Source organism: Suncus etruscus, chromosome 3, assembly GCF_024139225.1.
Source record: "Suncus etruscus isolate mSunEtr1 chromosome 3, mSunEtr1.pri.cur, whole genome shotgun sequence".
NCBI classification, from domain to species: domain Eukaryota; kingdom Metazoa; phylum Chordata; class Mammalia; order Eulipotyphla; family Soricidae; genus Suncus; species Suncus etruscus.
In genome coordinates this window covers 120,216,164-120,234,633 of record NC_064850.1, presented here as the reverse complement: position 1 = coordinate 120,234,633, position 18,470 = coordinate 120,216,164, and the positions used below count along the sequence as shown (strand labels likewise).

The 18,470-nt window shown below is 46.6% G+C and overlaps 1 protein-coding gene across 1 annotated transcript; it reads right to left on the bottom strand.

Moving 5' to 3' along the window:
• Positions 1–8,136: 8,136 nt before the first annotated feature.
• On the bottom strand, positions 8,137–14,499 carry UCP1 (uncoupling protein 1). Its single transcript, XM_049770132.1, has 6 exons — positions 14,371–14,499; positions 13,128–13,326; positions 11,332–11,532; positions 11,145–11,246; positions 10,261–10,441; positions 8,137–8,251 (listed from the first exon to the last, which is right to left on the bottom strand). Exons 1-6 carry the CDS (start codon positions 14,497–14,499, stop codon positions 8,137–8,139), a joined length of 927 nt encoding a protein of 308 aa, XP_049626089.1.
• Between the last annotated feature and the right edge of the window lie 3,971 nt (positions 14,500–18,470).

The window sequence follows — 18,470 nt, the reverse complement described above, 5'->3', positions numbered from 1 at the left end:
TGTTAAGGACTGAGAGTACTGGTGATCTCCAAGTGGGAAGCCCATGGACTAAAAAGTCCCTTTAGGGTGGAGTGTGCATTTTGTATAGCTTAATTCCCCCCAAATCCCAGGAGGACGCCTAGTGTTACCAAGGAAAAATGAGAAGAGAGGAAAAACTGGAGCCATTTTTGGTACTGAAGACAGCCCTGTTTAGAACAAAGTAAGTGTTGAAAGATTGGTTCATTTCATGAAGCCTCTTTTATACCCATCAAAACCAACCTCTTTAAAACCAGAAAGTCTGCACATCATTTTATGCAACTATATGTCAAGTCTTTCAAGATGGACTGATAATAGCTCAAGATCAGAGAAGTTGGGAGTACTTCTTTGTGTTTGTTGAAAATCCCTTCTCTCCAAACTTGCTGAAGAGAAGAAGAGTAAACAACCCACCCACTGGAAAATAGAAGATTCTGGGCTATGTAGCACAGATGTTGAAAGTGCACGCTTGGAAGGTGTTATTTTCCAAAAAAGATACAAGTATTTTAAAAATTGTGCACATTTCTACCAACATGAGTGTTGGTTTCCTGTAGCAATATTCCATAAATCCAAACATTGGTTGTTTACAAGGGGCATTTCCACCTTGGGAGGATCTGAACACAATTAAAAAAATTTTTTTTTGTCTTGTTTTTGGGCCACACCTGGCAGCACTCGGGTTACTCCTGGCTCTACGCTCAGAAATTACTCCTGAAAGGCTCGGGGGACCATATGGGATGCTGTCCTTCTGCATGCAAAGCAAATGCCCTACCTCCATGCTATCTCTCCAGCCCCAATTTTTAAAATATTTTAATGCCACTTCACCCCCCACTCCCAGCAGTCTATGAGACATGGCAGAATTCTGGCTGGGTGTGTCCATATACTACCAGGGAAGCAGTTCTTGAGTTTTTGTATGTGTGCTGAAAATACTTTTATATTTTTTTATTTTTTGCCAAGAGAGATCTTGAATGATTGATCTCAGTGTTTGTCAGTCTGCTTAATTAAAGAACCAGTAAAATTGTGACTGGGGAAACTTCCGAAGTCATCAAGGTTTACTTCCTAGGGAGAAGAAAAATATAAACCTGTAATGATGTTAGATTCTCCTTAGAAAGTTCGCTCCGTAAAATGTCCTTTAAATTCACCTCTGTCTGATACAAGTGTTTGGTTGTGCTTGCAATAAGCACAAACTCTGCAAGGAATTGGGGAGAAGCCCCTGCCAGATCCTGTGGGTATCCGGTGCTAGGATGTTGCAGTTGGTTACAGGAAGACTCATGGGTCACCCCTTCTGTGAGTCCTGCCTCCTCTTTCTTTCAGCCTTTGTATCTTGATCTTTTGGACTTTCTGTACTTTTTTGTTTTGTTTTTAGGCCACACCCAGCAGTTCTCAGGGGTTACTCCTGGTTCTCTGCTCAGAAATCGCTCCTGGCAATCTGGGGCCCCTATGGGATGCTGGGAATTGAACCCTTGTCAGCCATATGCAAGGCAAATGCCCTCACTGCTGTGCTTTTGCTCTGCCCCCCCCCTTCTTTTTTTTTTTCTGTTTGTTTTTATACTTTTTTGTTTTGTTTTGGGGCCACACCCGGTGGTGCTTAGGGGTTACTCTTGGCTCTGCACTCAGAAATCACTCCTGACAGGCTCAGGGGACCTTATGGGATGCCACGGATCAAACCCAGGTCCATCCAGGTATGCTTTGTGCAAGGTAAATGTCCTACCACTGTGCTATTGCTCCAGGCCCTGTTTTGATACTTTTAAATCAATATTTAGAATCCTACTTTTTTTTACTCAAATAATAAAATACCAAAGTAGTGCTTAGAATGTGCTAGAAACAGTAGAAAAATCATGTTCGTGTTTGTAGAGTCACCTCGTGTCACCATGAGTTTGCATAGCTGCCAGACTGAAAGGGGCAGGGGTGGTCCCGACTTGAGGCGAGAAAGGAAAGTTCCCTTGTTGTCCTTGTATGTTGTGATGGACAATCTTTAAAGCAGCGGGAACAACCTGGAACAACCTGTGAACCTCAATGCCCATCTCTGCATATAAATATGGTGCTGGGGTCAGAGTGAAGCAGCAAGTGGTTCATGGACACCAGTGAACTCAGCAAACAGCCTTTTTTCCTACAGATGTCCTTCCTGGTTGTTCCCTGGTGAAAAACACCCTGACTCTGTGTATCATCAATGTTCCCTGTTCATGAACTTTTTACCTAATGGGTGGAAGGAACCCCAAAGCAAAGTTTGCTAAGAGGAGAAGCGGGACTTTGGGTTTGAAACTGGGCCCAAGTAAACAGGATTCCACAGCATCCTGCTGAAGAGAGTACAGGCTTCCCTAGGAGAGCTAGGGCACTTGCTTCTCTTCTGCATTTCATTTGGGGGACCTGTAGCTTACCAAGACCAGGGATGCCCAACTTCCTGAGCCAGTCCAAGGAACCTGAGCTGTCCCATGCACAGCTGTGAACCTTTGTACAGATGGTTTCTACATGGAATTGGGAAGGGTCTGGAAGGGAATGGGGAACTTGATCTGTTTCCAACTCCACAGAACATCCTTCCCTAAGAGCAAAGCTCCATCTGTGTTCAACTGAGTTTGCAAGAGGGAAATGTGCTGCCAGGCAGCTGAGTGATTTCCATGAACTTCGGATAAAGCCGTTGACTTGGCAAAGCAAAGCAATAGTTGAAAATGTGATGTCTGTCTATTGTGTTCAGAATGTTGTGAATAAATAAAGAAAAGCTGTTGAAATGGTTATGAGCCTTCCTATTTGACTTTCTTCCCAGCCACTCATTCTGTCTATTGTTAGTTAAATAGCATGAAAGGGAACTTTGCTTTATTTTATCTTTTTGTGTTTGTTTGTTTTTGGGCCACACCCAGTGGTGCTTAGGGTTTACTCCTGGCTCTGTGCTCAGAAATCGCTCCTGGCAGGCTTGGGGGACCATATGGGATGCCAGGGATCTGACCCAGGTTTGTCCTGGGTTGGCCACATTCAGGCAAACACCCTGCCACTGTGCTATCACTCCAGGCCCCGCTTATTTTCTCTTTTAACCATGTTCCTATAGAAATACAAGGAAGTTTGGGGGGTGGGGTACATCTGGCAGTTCTCAGAGGCCACTCCGAGAGCTACCCAGGAGACTAAACAAGATCAGTGCCAGGGATTGAATAAGGATTGACTACATGTAAAGCAAGTGCCTTAATCCCTGTTCTAGCTCTCTGGCCCTGTTTTGCAAAATTTTTTTTGTGTGTGTGGGGAGAACTTTTGGTGGCGTTCAGGGGTTACTCCTGGCTTTGCACTCAGAAATCGTTCCTGGCAGGCTTGGGACCATATGGGATTCCAGGAATCTAACCCAAGACTGTCTTAGGTCAGCCATGTGCAAGGCAAATGCCCTACTGCTGTGCTATCTCTCTGGCCCATGTTTTGCAATTTTTAAAAAATCCATTAGTGACCTATTGAAGATATTATGGATAATTATTATGAGACCAGAAAAGAAACCATAACCTATTCCTTATTCTTAGGGGGAGGAGAGAATCAATGTTACTGAAATTTTTATTTCTATGTATCTTTGGCCTATTTTTATGTTAATACATGGCTTTCTTACTCTGTTTGACAGCTGCAAAGAATTATGTATTTGGGGCTTTTTTCTTTGTTTTGAGCCATCCCAGCAGTGCTCAGGGATCAAACCCAGATCCCGTCTGTATTGCAGAGTGTCTATTCCAGCCCTTTTGTATGTTTTGAACTAAACAAAAGTACTGTATGTTTGGGAGCAAGTGGCTTTGTGACAAAGGAAATACCAGGAGGCTCACAGACTCAGGCAAGTAGACTTTATTTCTGGTGCGCCGTCTCCTAAGAGATTGAACCCGGCCCAAACTTTCAAGCAGCTTATATACTCTTCAGATTATTCCATTACATCTTGTCAGTTACACAAAAATACAAACATTTCAAACATTCCATAGGTCTGCATAAATTTTAGTTCACACCATTCAATAGGAAAAGACACGGTCCCCCTGACCCCTCCCTGATGCCACCCTCATCTCAGTTTACGTTATTCTGGTGGTCTGTTTGTTTCTCCTTGGGAATGTCTTAACCCACCAGGATGGGGGTCTTTGGGAGAAGACTGGCCCGTCAGGGTCTCAAAGCTATTTTATAGCCTTGAGCCAGCAAACAATGACAGAGCTATTAACAACATTAATCTTTACCTGACTATTTCCTATATTGCACAATCACAACTGTCTATCTTTTTGGGCCAGTCTGTAGCCCACTGGCATCAGTGAATTGTTTTACTGCCTAGCTGCTGGGTCATTTGGCAGAGGGGCCTGGGAACCTGGGAAATGCAGGACAGTGAATTTAGAAATCTGAAGCTAACAGCATCGCTAAATCTAATTATCATTAACATTGTAAATGGAACTGTTGGAATAGAGCTCAAGTTCTACTTACTGAATTTAGGGCTTTCTTGTAGCTTTAAGAACATGGTAGAAAAAACAAAGGCTGAAAATTAAAGATTATGCCTCTTAAGAACTGAATATGCTTTGCAAGCAGGAGCCTGAGTTTAATCCCTGGTACCACAGAACCACCTAAAATAATAATTGTTGGATTACTTGGTCTTACCCTACTCAGTGTTCATGTTCCACCCTAGGGTGTGATCTGGTGGTTGGATTACTTGGCCCCTCCCTATTTAGTATCCCTTCTCCATCCTGGTCTGGTTCTTGCTAATAAAAGCCCAGGTTTCAGGAAGGCAGAAGTTCACTCTTCAGTCTTCCTCCACTAAGCTGTTTTCCTTCTTAAAAGCAGAAGGCTTGTGTGGTGGGATTCCTGACTTGAGTGTTGGAATTTCTGAACCCAGTCTTGCACCCTTTCACTGTGTGAATTATTTTCTGCATGATGTTTGCTCCCAGGTGATGTTTGCTTCCAGACCCACATCTCCAGGTCCTAGTTTTGGAGTCTGAGGCTTCTCTTACAAATAATAATTAAAAAAAAAAAGCTCTCCCACCCTCCAAAAATAAGGAGGAAATGTTGAAGACAAATTGAAGTATAGGATAAATTTATATTTACAAATACATATATACAAATATATATTTGTATATTTCTGGCTATATTTACAATAGCCAGAATTTGAAAACAACCCAAATGCCCAACAACAGATGAGTGGCTAAAGAAACTATGGTACATATACACAATGGATTACTATGCAGCTGTCAGGAAAAAATGAAGTCATGAAATTTTCCTATACATGGATGGACATGGACACTATTATGCTGAGTGAAGTGAGTCAGAAGGAGAGAGATAGACACAGAATAGTCTCACTCATCTGTGGCATTTAAGAAAAATAAAAGATAGTATGGTAACTATCCAGAGACAATAGAGATGAGGTTTGAAAGGACAAGCCCATGATATGAAGTTTACTATAAAGATTGGTGAGTGCAGTTAGAGAAATAACTACACCAATAACTATCATGACAATGGTAATTCGAGAATACAGGCAGGGGGTGGGGGAGGATGGAGATGGGGGACATTGGTGATGAGAATGTTGCACTGGTGAACTTTTTATGACTGAAACCCAACTACAAACATGTTTATAATCATGGTGCTCAAATAAAGATTTTAATAATAATAATTTAAAAATGGGGTAGGTGGCTCCAGGCCAGCGGTGCAGGCCTTGTATGTGAAGGTCTGATACACATGACCTCCATGCATCTTAGTACCAAACATCCCAGCACTGTTGGCCAAATATTATTGAGAATGACCTCCCAGATCCCCCTGAGCATTGGTTGGTGCCTTCTCTTACCCTCCTGGAAGCTAAATGCATCGATTAAAGAATATTCATACCATAGGATCATCGTAATAAAAGTCACTTGAAATGAATGACAATGCTAATAAATGAAGGTGAGCAAGAAAATACCAGGAGAGACCAGACTGCTAATGAATCCTCTTCCATGCCCTAATTTGCATGTGCAATCATGTTGGTTACCCTGTATTTGCATACAGGTCAATGAGATCACCTTACATGCCCATATAAGGGCATATTGCCTAGCAATTGGTTGTTCGCTCATTTGCATGTGCAGCCAGCTTTGCATTTCTACCCAGTTGGCCAGGACTGTCATTTCTTTGGACTGCCATTCCTCAAATGAGACCTTTTCCCCTGACCAATAAGATGTTTTCACATAGTTTTTTTTTCTTGTACTTTATTTTTTGTTTGGTTTCTGGGTCACAACTGGTGATACTAAGAGCTAACTCCTGGCTTTGTGCTCAGGGTTCACTCCTGGCTTAATCAGAGGACAGTTCATAGGAACAGGGATCAGACTTGAATGGGCTGCATGCAAGACAAGCACTTTTAACTGCTGTCCTGTCTTTGGCCTGTTTGCTTTCTTATTCTTTATTCTCAGGCTTGCCTTCTGCCCCATTTTGCAGTGCCTCAAAAGCAAATAATCTACTTCAGAAATTGTTAAAGTGTCTGATTGCCTCATTTTCCTTCTTTGTTCATTTATTTTTTTTAACAGAGGTACTATTCAGGCCCTTCAGAGACTGTTCCTTGTGTTCAGTTTAAAATATCTCTGGGCCTTGTTGGATAGCTCTTTCTACACCTCCTGTTCATTCCTTCATTAGTTTTCCCCCCCTTTTATTTGTAGGCATAAGTAAAGATTACAATAGATGTCAGTGGTGAACTTGAATTTTCCAGGACTACAGGAAGAGTCATTAAGGTGAGGGTAAAGGATAGGGCCACACCCAACATTGCCCAGGGCTTACTTCTTCCTCTGTACTCAGGGATGACTTCTGGTGGGCCAGAAGTGGGATGCCAGGGATTGAATATGGGTCAACGACATTCAGGGCCATTATGGACTGTATCTTCAGAAGAAAAATCATTTTATTTCTGTAAGATTATCAGATTGGGGTCAGGGTCTTTGTAGTAGAGAATTTGCCTTGCATGTGTGAGGCCCTACTTTTGATCCCTGCCCCAAATTAATTAAATAGTAAAATTCTGTCACCCCACCCCCATCTTCTGGTGTTATCTTACCTGATGGTAAGACACTCCCATTACTAGGAGGGGTCTTTGGAAGAACAAAGTTGCCTCAGGGGCATAAAAGGGGATTCAGGGATTCAGCAGGGGAGAAGCAGCAGGAAGATGGCAGATTCAGGTTTAAGTTCAGGGCACCTAATAGAGGTTATGATAGAAGCCACACCTGTTGTCTAGGGCATTGAAAAAAGCTGAATGTCTTCTGAAACCTGAAGTCTGGATCATTTCGTCACCGCTACCCCGAACACTCAGACTCACCAGCTGGGGGGAGTTGCAGGCACGTGGCCTGGGCTGGAGGAGAAAAGCCCATCCATCCATCCCATCACCATCCACACCCATCCATGACTAAATAATTAATGTGTTTTTCAACAAAATCCTAAATAAAAGATTCTTCTACCTAGATAGAGGACCTTTAAGCTTTAAAAGGCTCCTAGATTCTAATAACCATGATAAGCACATCAACATGCAGTCTCAGATTAGGTTTTATACATGTCAGAAAACAAACATGGAGCATTTGAAATCTGGACTCATCCCATCCTAAGCATATTTCTGCCTGGAGATTCCAAGCACTTCCACCTGCCATGGGGCCACTTTGGGCTCTAGATGAATATCAATTCTTACCTTATGATACAGATTCCCCCCAAAAGAGAAACATTTGACAGTATTAGCAATGCTTTAATGGCTATGTGAATTGACAATTGGTTAATCAATAGAAAACAGTGACATTTTCTCTGCTCGCTGTTCATGTTGAAGTATCAATAAATACAAAATGCATTCTACTCAGCCTTCCTTTCTCGGTGGCTTGAATTATAAGGCACATTAAGTCCTTTTTCAATGTTTGTAAAAAAAAAAAAAAATCTTTCCTCTGGCCACAGCGGTCAGCTTGGTGCCCGAGCCTTTCTGCATGCCACAATGCCAGGATCAATGAATGCTGAGTGTTTTTGCTCAGTCCTTAGAACACTGAGAATAAAAGTCACACAACACAGGTATTAATTTTCCCTTAAAAAAAATAACCTTCCCAATGCTCTACTCTACCAGAATTCTTTTATGTTTTTAGAGTGAATGAAGTGACTGAGTGTCAATAAGACCTCCCCAATGTAGAGGCTTCCCAGTGGGTGGGATCTTCTGCCCAGATGGGATTATGTAGCACAGTCCACGGTCTGCCTGGATTTCATCAATTCTTTCTTCAGCTGCTCAAAGGTCACATGCATAATGACTGTCCAGGACCCAAGTCTCAGGAAGGAGGGTACAAACCTGGAACAGAAGGTGCAGCCACATTGATTCGGTTGCTGTGCTATTAGGAAGCTCTAACAGCAAAGTACTGCAAGCTCAAACTGTTCTAGAAGGAGTTTATTTGAAAGGTCCTTCCAGCCTCTTGCTCTGCATGAAACCGAGTTGTGCTAACTCCAACACCTCTTGCCACTCATCCAACCAGCCCAAATCATGAGTCACATCTGTACAAACACACAAATACTTTTCTCCTTCCCAGCCAAGCAACTGTCCCTCTGCCAACACCCCTATTTTTTTTTATTTAATTGATTCCCCATGAGATGCAGAATTCAAAGTTGGTGGTGGTTAAATTTCATGCATCCATCCCACACCCCTCCCTTCTCCAGTGCACATTTCCTGCCATTGATGTCCCCAGTTTTTCTCCCACCCCCACCTCAGCCTGTCTCTATGACAAATACTTTTCTTCTCTCTTTTCATAGATGACTTTAGAGAGGAAGAAATTTTCTTTGCTTTTGCTTTGTTTTCCTATGCAAATAGGAAAAAAGAAGATAAACAATGAAGTAACAGAGTGGACTATTTTTCAGTTAAGAAAGCAATACTTTTTAGGTCTTAGAAATTCTTTTGTTTTTGTTTGGGGGCTATACTCCATGATGCTCAGGGGTAACTTCTGGGTCTGTGCTCAGGAATCACTCCTAGTGGTGCTTGGGGGACCATATAGGATGCTGGGGATGGAACCCAAGTCAGCTGTGTATAAGGCAAGTGCTTCCCTAAACCCTCTACAGTCTACACTATCACTCTGAACCCTCTTAACCATTCTTGCTTCTATTCTAGCACAAGGCCTATGTCATTTTTGTGATTATTTGGGGGCAATGGTGATTTTGAACAATTTTGCCCAACTCTGCAGACCCAATGGCTGATTTCTCCAGTCTGTTTGTGGCCAGAACAAGAAGAAAAGATGTTGTTGGTTAAATCAGTCTTGGATATATTTGTTAAAAATGTGACCTGGAGGGCCCAGAGAGATAGCACAGCAGTGTTTGCCTTGCAAGCAGCCGATCCAGGACCAAAGGTGGTTGGTTCAAATCCCAGTGTCCCATATGGTCCCCCGTGCCTGCCAGGAGCTACTTCTGAGCAGACAGCCAGGAGTAATCCCTGAGCACCACTGGGTGTGGCCCAAAAACAAAACAAACAAACAAACAAAAAATTGTGACCTGGGAAAGAAAAAGAGAAAAAATGTGGCCTGGGACCAGAGAAATAGCACAGTGGGTAGGGCATTTGCCTTGCATGATGCTGACCCTGGTTTGATCTCTAGCATCCTATATGGTCCCCAGAGCCTGCCAGGAGGAATTTCTGAACAAAGAGCCAGTAGTAACCTGAGGGCCTCAGGGTGTGGCCCCCAAACAAACAAATACAAAAGTGGCCTGGGACCAGAGAGACAGTATTACATGTAGAGCACTTGCCTTACCTGCAACCAACCCAGAATCCATCCCTAGCATCCCATCTGCTCTCCTGAGCCCTCCAGGAGTGATTCCTGAGTATAGAGCCAGGAGTAACCTTAAAGTACCTCTGGAAGTGGCCCCCAAACCAGTCATATAGTATTAGTTCTCAGGCCTGTTAAATACTTGGTTTTTTTTTTTTTTCTCTCATTTTTCTAGCTGAAGACCAAGGCCTATCTTCTCCTTTGGTATGAGCTCAGCATCTCTGAGTCCCCACAGTTATGAGGAAACCTTAGTTCTGGGGTGTCTATGGTTCCCCTCATGTCTGCTTCCCGTCTCATTGTTCTCATTTCCACAGAAAGCAAAAGGCCTTTGCCATTCTCAGTAGTTGGGTACCAAGGGGAAGAGGGGAGCTGACTTTGCAGCTGAGAACATTTCAAGAGCACAGCTCTGCCTTGGCCAGAGTGCAAATAAGAAGCTCTGGAAATATAGGAGAGATGGCTTTATGTCTTTAGGCTTTAGGTCTTTATGGTTGGATGGATGGTCTTATGTCACCCAGCCCCCAGAGGCCCTGGCCCCCACACACTGGACAGTACCTACCCTTTGAAAAAGGCTCTGAGACCTTCCTTCTGGAGCATGTTGAGTGCGCAGTTGTGCACATGTGGGTAATAGCCTGGTGGAGAGTTGATGAATCTCGTTTTCACCACGTCCACAGGAGAGGCCAGTGCCGTGGTGCAGAAGCCAGCCGTGAGCGCAGACAATAAGTGGCAGGGCACGTCATCTGCAGGGGCCAGGACATGTGTCAGTCACCCTTCCACATGGGAAAGGACTCTGGGTCCATGGACCTCCTGGGGACAGGAGGTGATGGCATCACCTTAACCATGCAGAAGCCTCTTCTGACTCTGCTCTTGGGAATCATGTTGACCTTGCTCTGTGGCTGCATTTAGATTTGCTGGGAGATGAATTTGATTGCAGCAAAAGTGATGGTTCTCAAAACTTCTTAAAAACTCCTCAAAAGTTTTCATGAGCTAAGTGATAACACAGCGATAACACAGTGGGGAGGGCATTTGCCTTGCACATAGTCAACTGGGGTTTGATCCCCGGCATCACATATGGTCTCCCGAATCCATTGGGCATAATTCTTGAGTACAGAGGCAGGAATAGCATTGACCGACTGTGACCCCAAAACTAAAACATTAAAAAAAAAACAGTGATAGCAAAGCAGGTTGGGTTTTTTGCCTTGCATACGGCTGATCTGGTTCAATCCCTGGCTTTCCATAGGGCCCCCCAAGCCTGCCAGGAGTAATTTCTGAGCAATGACCAAAAGCAACCCCTGAGCACTGCAGGGTGTGACCCAAAAAACCAAGCAATCAAAAAAACCGTTTTACTGAGCAAGTTTTTCTGTTCTAAAAAGTTCTAAAAGTGGGGATGATTGAAGTATGTGTGAAGGAGACATGGGCTTTGGTCAGGGTCAAGCCTCTTACCTGCCAGCACATTGTTCTTCACTAGCGCCTCCTTTAGCATGTCATACACCACCAGCTCCGTGCAGTTGATGATGACATTTCGAGTCAGGTTGAGACTCGTCCCTTTGGAGTAGAAGAGAAGAGATAAATGAACACCCTCTTTATGGGGGGAAGGGCTGCTGGGAAAGGTACTCAGAGGCTCCCTTACCTTTCCACAGGCCCAGGAAGCCCTCGGTCCTCACAATCACGTAATAGGCATTGTAGGTGCCACTGTAGCGTGGCTTTAGCCAGTGCAGGCTGCTCTGGGCCTGCATCCTCACTTTCGCCACCTCCGTGGGCTGCCCAATGAAAACTGTCACACAGCCAGTCATGAGGCCTGCAGAGATCTTGTTGGCTAAGGTTGCTGGGGCTGTCCAAAGGAAGTAAATAGTCACTAGGGGCACAGACCCGAAGGGCATCAGTAGCACTTCTAATTTTTTTTTTTTTTTTACTTATTCTTGTTTTTTGTTTGGGGGCCACATCCAGCTGCAATCAGGATTCATCCCTAGCTCTGCACTCTGGAATTTTTCCTGGTGAACTTGGGAGGCTATATGGGATACCAGAGATCAAATGCAGGTCAGTCAGTCACATGCAAGGCAAATGCCCTCCATGCTGTGCTATGGCTTCTGCCACCCCAGGTAGCTCTTTTTTTTGGGTGGGGGCCACACCCGGCATTGCTCAGGGGTTACTCCTGGCTGTCTGCTCAGAAATAGCTCCTGGCAGGCACGGGGGACCATATGGGACACCGGGATTCAAACCAACCACCTTTGGTCCTGGATCGGCTGCTTGCAAGGCAAACGCCGCTGTGCTATCTCTCCACCCAGGTAGCTCTTTTAAATGGCTGATGGTTTTCTTCTTTGTCTCCTTTATTTTTTGTTGTTGTTGTTTTTGGGGGGGGCATACTTGGTGGTGTTCAGAGGTTCCTCCTGGCTCTGCACTCAGAAATTGCTCCTGGCTTGGGGGATCATATGGGATACCAGGGATCAAACCCAGGTCTATCCCGGGTCAGCCCTGTGCAAGGCAAAAACCCTACCACTGTGCTATCACTCTGGCCCCATCTTCTTTGTCTCCTTCCTTCACCCCTGATGCGCATATACTAAAAGTAAGTGCTCAAAATAAAGGTCAGAGAGAGAACATTGAGGAGTCACTCACTATAAATGAGGTACTCTCACAAAGAAATAAAATAAAAAATAAGTTAAACTCATCCCAGGGCTAAGAAAAAGACTTTAGAGTCATCTTGACTTGTTTTGTTAGAGGGTTATACCCAGCAGTGCTCAGGGCCTCTTCCTAGCTTTGTGTTCATGGTCCTGGCAGTGCTTGGAGATTATATGTGGTGCCAGGGACTGAACCAGGACTGGCTGCCATCATGGCAAGGGCCTTAGCTCCTGGGCTAGCTCCTCAGCCCTAGTGACTACTTGGAAGAAAAAAGAGACACAATCAATGATTTCAATGATGGCTTTATCCATTCAGCTTGGAAAAAACTGCCTAGGGTTATTTGCCAACACTTCCCAACTGGGAGGTAGCACCAGCCACCAACAATACCTGGAGATTTCTGTACTTAACTGTTATACTGTCAGATGTGGAGAGCTGAGGAAATGCCCATGTGGACAGACAGACTGTCACATATGGGGACCATAAGGGGACACCCTTGAGGACAGCATTCCACCATCTACCATAAAAGCCAAAAATGAAGCACAAAGAAGCATCGACGACCTGTGATTTGACATTTTGGAAAAGTTAACCTGGGTTGTTCGAGACAGATTCCATTCACCCAAATTCCAAGGAGTCCTAGTATTTAGGTACATCTACAGTTCTCAGGGAGGACATTTTCAGAGTCCTACTTTTTAAGCTGAGGCGGACATGTCAGTGTTGGCCCTCCCAGGATGGAAGAAAGTGACAGGGGATCAAGGGCTTTGCTGGGGGTGGAGGAAGTCCCCCACATTCCCTACCCCATCTCTGGCTTACTCTGTCTATGGGCGTTGAAATACTCCTGCACCGTGTCGTAGAGGCCAATGCGCAGTGAGGCAAAGCTGATCTGCCTTTGGATGCCCGCGGGGAGCCCGCCGTAGAGTTTCAGGGGCCCCTCTGTCTTAGCCACAGTGGCGATGGTTCCCAGAACCCCTTTGTACTTGACGCCGGGGGCGTTGGGCCTTTCTCCTTGCACCTGGGACAGAGGAGAGACAGATGGGAGAGGTGAGCTCCTAAGACAGGGAGCCAAAGAGGGGTTCCAAAGACGGGGTGGCCACCAGGGTGCGCTCCTGGGCCCAGGGACCACCCAGCTTCTTCCGCTCTCCCCTGGAGAAAGGAGCACTGTCCCCAGGGGACCTCTAACCTCCGTCATGAACTCCATCCACTCAAATCTGGAGCTGTCTACACAGCCACAATTTCGTATATGAGTGTCTACAACTTGTCTCTAATGATACCGACTTATCTAGAAGCAATGGTCTGGATCTGGATCTGTGTCCCTGTTTGGAGGAGATGCGCATCTCAATGGCTACCGTCTGTTTACATCTCACGCCTTTGCCTCTCTCGCCTCTGTCTTTACATACATGTATATTTTTTACAGCTCCCTACCTATAAAGATATATGTGTATTTCTTGATTCCCTGGAGCTGCTTATGTATATTCTGTATTTAACTCTGCCGCTAAAGCTATCTACCTAACTTAGATATACTTGTCCTTACATCACTACCTACCCACCTATCTACCTCCCTCTTAAATATAACTGCACAGATGTGTCCTCACTCTGCCTCGCTAGGCTGCACATCTGTCATCATCTACCCTCTCCCAGGGACAAGCTACTTAAGTTACCATGCACCCGTTGATTTGGGGGGACATTCCTGTTCTAACCCCCATAGCATGTCCTCTGAGAACCCTCCAGAACCCTAACTCCGGATGCCGGCTAGGGGTTCCCCGAGTGAAGGACCAAGGAAGAATATCTACCAGGACTCTGAGCTCCAGAACACCGGGGGTGCACCCACCCTAAGTCCGGGCAAGCTTGATGGGACGTTGTGGCAAACTCCATCCATCAGAACTTTGTGCACGTTCCACGGAACCCTAAAGTACCATGGCTCCTTTACTCCTCCTTCTAAATCTCTCCAATTTGGGGACCCCTCCGGGTTCGTTCATGGACCCCCACTGCGCTCCCACCCTACCCTCCTGGAGAGATTGGAGGGCGCAGCGGGGCGCCCCTGGGTCCCGGCTCCTACCTGCAGCCGGACCTTGGCGGTGTCCAGCGGGAAGGTGATGATGTCAGCCAGGCAGGCGGACACCCCGGCGGAGGCGATCTTGACTAGCATGGTGGGGGGCGGCACGTCGGCCTCCGCGGGGGCCACCATGGTGGGTCACGGGCGAGGGGCGCAGCAAACCTGTTGCAGGCGAACCCCCGCGGGCGTGCGTGCGGGGAGCGCTTCTCCGGCCTGTGCGTTGCGGGGCGGTGGGACCCAGGTAGCCCGACGTGGGGGCCGCCGGCAGACTCGGGGCGCAGGGTGCAGGGGCCGTCGGGGGCGGCGTTCGGGGTGGCGGCGGTGGAGGACCCGTTCGCCCTGCACCCTGAGCGCCGCTTAAGTAGCGGCCGGCGGTGCTGCGGGACCAGCCCAAGGGGCCCAAGCGGCCCAAGGGGCGGGCCCTGGGGCTCGGCTTCTCCTGCCCCGTCCTGGCTGTGCTCCTGGGGAGCCGCCCAGAGCCGCTGTCTCTAAACTGGATTGGACAAGGCTCACCCCAAATCATCTCGGATCTCATCAGGGATTCTGGAAAAGGGTCCTGTCCCTGCTGGCCCTAACGCTCCCAAGGAAATCCTTGGATGCTTCTTAGCTCAGGGGCTCCCCGAGGTCCCTGCCCTTCTCTGCAGTTTGGATTGATCCCCTTTGATTTCTTTATAGCTCCTTTAATTGATCCCCTTTGCTTTTTTTTTTTTGGTTTTTGGGCCACACCCGGTGATGCTCAGGGGTTACTCCTGCTATGCACTCAGAAGTCGCTCCTGGCTTGGGGGACCATATGGGACGCCGGGGGATCGAACCACGGTCCGTCCTAGACTAGCACTAGCAAGGCAGACACCTTACCTCTAGTGCCAACGCACCGGCCCCAATCCCCTTTGCTCTTAAGCTCTCCTTATTTTAACATTTTATTTATTTATTTATTTATTTATTTATTTATTTATTTATTTATTTATTTATTTATTTCTGTGGGGGGTCATACCGGGCGGTGCTCAGGGCTGACTCCTGGCTCTGTACTCGGAAGTCACTCCTGGTGGTGCTCAGGGAACCATGTGGGCTGCTGGGTGGGGGTTGAACCCGGGTCAACTGCATGTGAAGCCAGTCCCTGACCATTGCTCCAGCCCAAATTTAATTCTTTGATTATTACAAAGTCTCAGTTGCTCTCCTTCCATTTATGGTGCTCCGGATCACTTGGTGTTCTGGTCCCCTAGACACAGAGGGCAGCGCCTGATGCCACCAACAGTGGTTCTCGAGAGCCTTTCTTGGGAGGTGCCTGTCCACAGAGAGAGATTCGTAACAAAGCCTCAAAAATAATTTTAAGGGGCCGGAGAGATAGCATGGAGGTAATGCATTTGCCTTGCATGCAAAAGGACGGTGGTTTGAATCCCAGCATCCCATATGGTCCCCTGAGCCTGCCAGGAGCGATTTCTGAGCATAGAGCCAGGAGTAACCCCTGAGCATTGCCAGAAGTGACCCCAAAACCAAAACAACCCCCAAAAATAAATTTAAAAAATATTGCAACATTATTTGAACTCTTTTTCTTTTAGTTTTGAGGCCACACCAGGTACTTCTCAGGGCTGACTCCTGGCTCTGTGCTCAGAAATTACTCCTGGCTGGCTGTGGACAGGCGCATATGGGATATCTGGGATCCAACTCTTGTTGACTGCATGCAAGGCAAATGCCCTCCCAATATGCTATCTCTCTGGCACCTCAACACTGTTTGAGGGGACTGGAGAGATAGCATGGAGTTGGTGTGTTTTCCTGGCATGCAGAAGGACGGTGGTTCAAATCAGGGCATCCCATATGGTCCCCCGTGCCTGCCAGGAGCGATTTCTGAGCCTAAAGCCAGGAGTAACCCCTGACCGCTGCTGGGTGTGACCCAAAAACAAACAAACAAACAAACAAACAAACAAAAACACTGTGAGAGGACCCATTTGTGATGCATTCTGTGAGCTGTAACTTCAAATTCCCACTTCCTGGAACCCACAGTTGGCTGCAGCAAAAATCCATACCAGCAGCAGAATAAAGTGAGTCCCTATTGACTCCTGCTCATGCCTTTGATGTCGGACTCTGGTAGTCACTACTGCAGCAGGGGCTCTGCACTTCACCAGCCCCAGGCTTGGCCCAGTGTTTCCTTCCATCTGTGCAGTGGGACCTGCTTCTGGGATACCCCATGAATAATAGTGAAATTCCCCAGCTTTGAGGGAGGGCATGCTTGAGGAATCAGCCAGGAAACAGAGTCAGAAGGAGGTGGAACAGGTAGACAGAAGGCAGAGGAATGTCTGGTCTCCTGAGAATCCCTGCAGAAGCTAAAAGCAGTTGAGCAAGTGAGTGGCAGTTGCTGTAGCCACAGCATGTGTTTGCCAGGGACGTGCTACTGGCCTGGCTGCATGGAAAGTTGGATTATGGGCCAGAAGAAGGAGGCAGGAGAAATTTTGGGAGGCTGGGAGGTCATTGTAGGCATCGAGAGCAGACCCTGGCCTTGGCTGTCTCTGCTGTGCAGATGTCCAAGTTTACACCTGTAAATGTTTCACTTACCCAGACATCCTGGAACTGTGCTTAGAGATGGCAGGATTTCCAGTGTGGAACGGAGAAACTGGTATCTCTACCCAGGGATGGTACTGATTATTGTGGCAGGTGTAAGGGGAGGTGACTGTAGGCACTAGAGAACAAGATCCGCTTTTCTGGTTTGTTTTCTTGGGGGCCATATCTATTTGTGCTCAGGGCTTTCTCCTGAACCACTCCTGGAGGTGTTCAAAGGATTGTATGAGGTGCTGGGGATTAAATCCTGGTTGACTGCATGAAGGAGAGCATCTGACCCACTGTATTTTCTCTGCAACCTCCAATGAGATCCACTGTTTAGTCTTGGAATCAAAGAGAATAGTATTCAGGGCTGGAGTGATAGCATAGTGGGGAGAGCACTTGCCATGCAATTCCGGGCCTCTCATATGGTTCCTAGACCCCACCAAGAGTGATTCCTGAGCACAGAGCAAGCTCTGAGCACCACTGAGTGTGTGATCCAAAAATTCAAGAGAGAGACAGAGACAGAGACAGAGAGACAGAGACAGAGACAGAGGGACAGAGAAAGAGACACAGAGTAGCAGTAGTTTTCACCCTGGACCAAGCTGAAGGGAACCTGCATACCTTCCTTAGAAAGTGAGAGACCTGAGGTGTTCAGGAGGTTGGCGTGGCTGGGTTGAGCAGACAGCACTGCATGTAAGAGGGAGAAGGAGCCCAGAGCCAGCCTGTAAGCAACCTGAGTCCAGATCTGGGACAAATGACCTTGTCAAAGGTTAGGACAAGAAGAAACTGCATGTTTCTGGCTCAGGTGTTAAGACATTTGCTTTGTATGTGCCTGATCCTTGGTTCAACATATGGTTCCCAAGTTTCTCCAAGGGTGACCCCTGAGCACGGAACCAGATGTAAGCCCTGGACACCTCCAATTATGCCCATAAAGGAAAGCAAATCTGTAGTCATGGAACTAGAGAATCTGAGACTCTGATTAAGGAAAGATGAAGTCTTAGCCTGTGTCGAGTAGAAAAAAATGCCCAAGAGGACAAAAATAAAGAAAAGAAGGAGATTAAATTTAGCTTTGATTTTCCTCATCATTGAGAGCACAGTTGTAGGAGGATTCACTTGGGAGGCTGATGATGGAATTAGGTCAGAAACTGTTCAGGACAGAAAGACTCACCCCTGAGAGTGAGCTTTATTCCTGCTAACTCTGCTGTGGGTCGACTAGCGGGTCTCAGCTGCTCACTGTAGAAGACATACAAGCTTTCTGAGCTGACCTCTGGAAGGATTCTTGTGCATGCCACTAGCATGCAACCCTTGGAACTCTTCAGCTACAATCACTTGCTAGCTGAGAATCACCCAGCTAAGCCCTTCCCCAAATGCCCAAACCCCTCAATTAGGAGACAGAACAATGCTCAGCAATCAGAACCCCGCCTCAGCTCTTTCTGAGAGTCATAGGTGACTCTCTCTCCCCCCTCTTTCTTCCTCCTCCTCCTCCTCCTCCTTCTTCCTCTTTCTCTTCTCCCCCTCCTCCCCTTTTTCCCCTTCTTCCCCCTCCTCCCCCTCTTCCCTCCTCCTTCCTT

Bases quoted from the DNA above. Each gene is read 5' to 3' on its own strand.
- UCP1 (XM_049770132.1), bottom strand. From the start codon at position 14,499: ATGGTGGCCCCCGCGGAGGCCGACGTGCCGCCCCCCACCATGCTAGTC. The intron at 11,247-11,331 runs GTAAGGGAGCCT...TCTACTCCAAAG, and splicing joins CTTCCTGGGCCTGTGGAAAG to GGACGAGTCTCAACCTGACT. The intron at 10,442-11,144 runs GTAAGAGGCTTG...TGGCCCCTGCAG, and splicing joins GAAGAACAATGTGCTGGCAG to ATGACGTGCCCTGCCACTTA.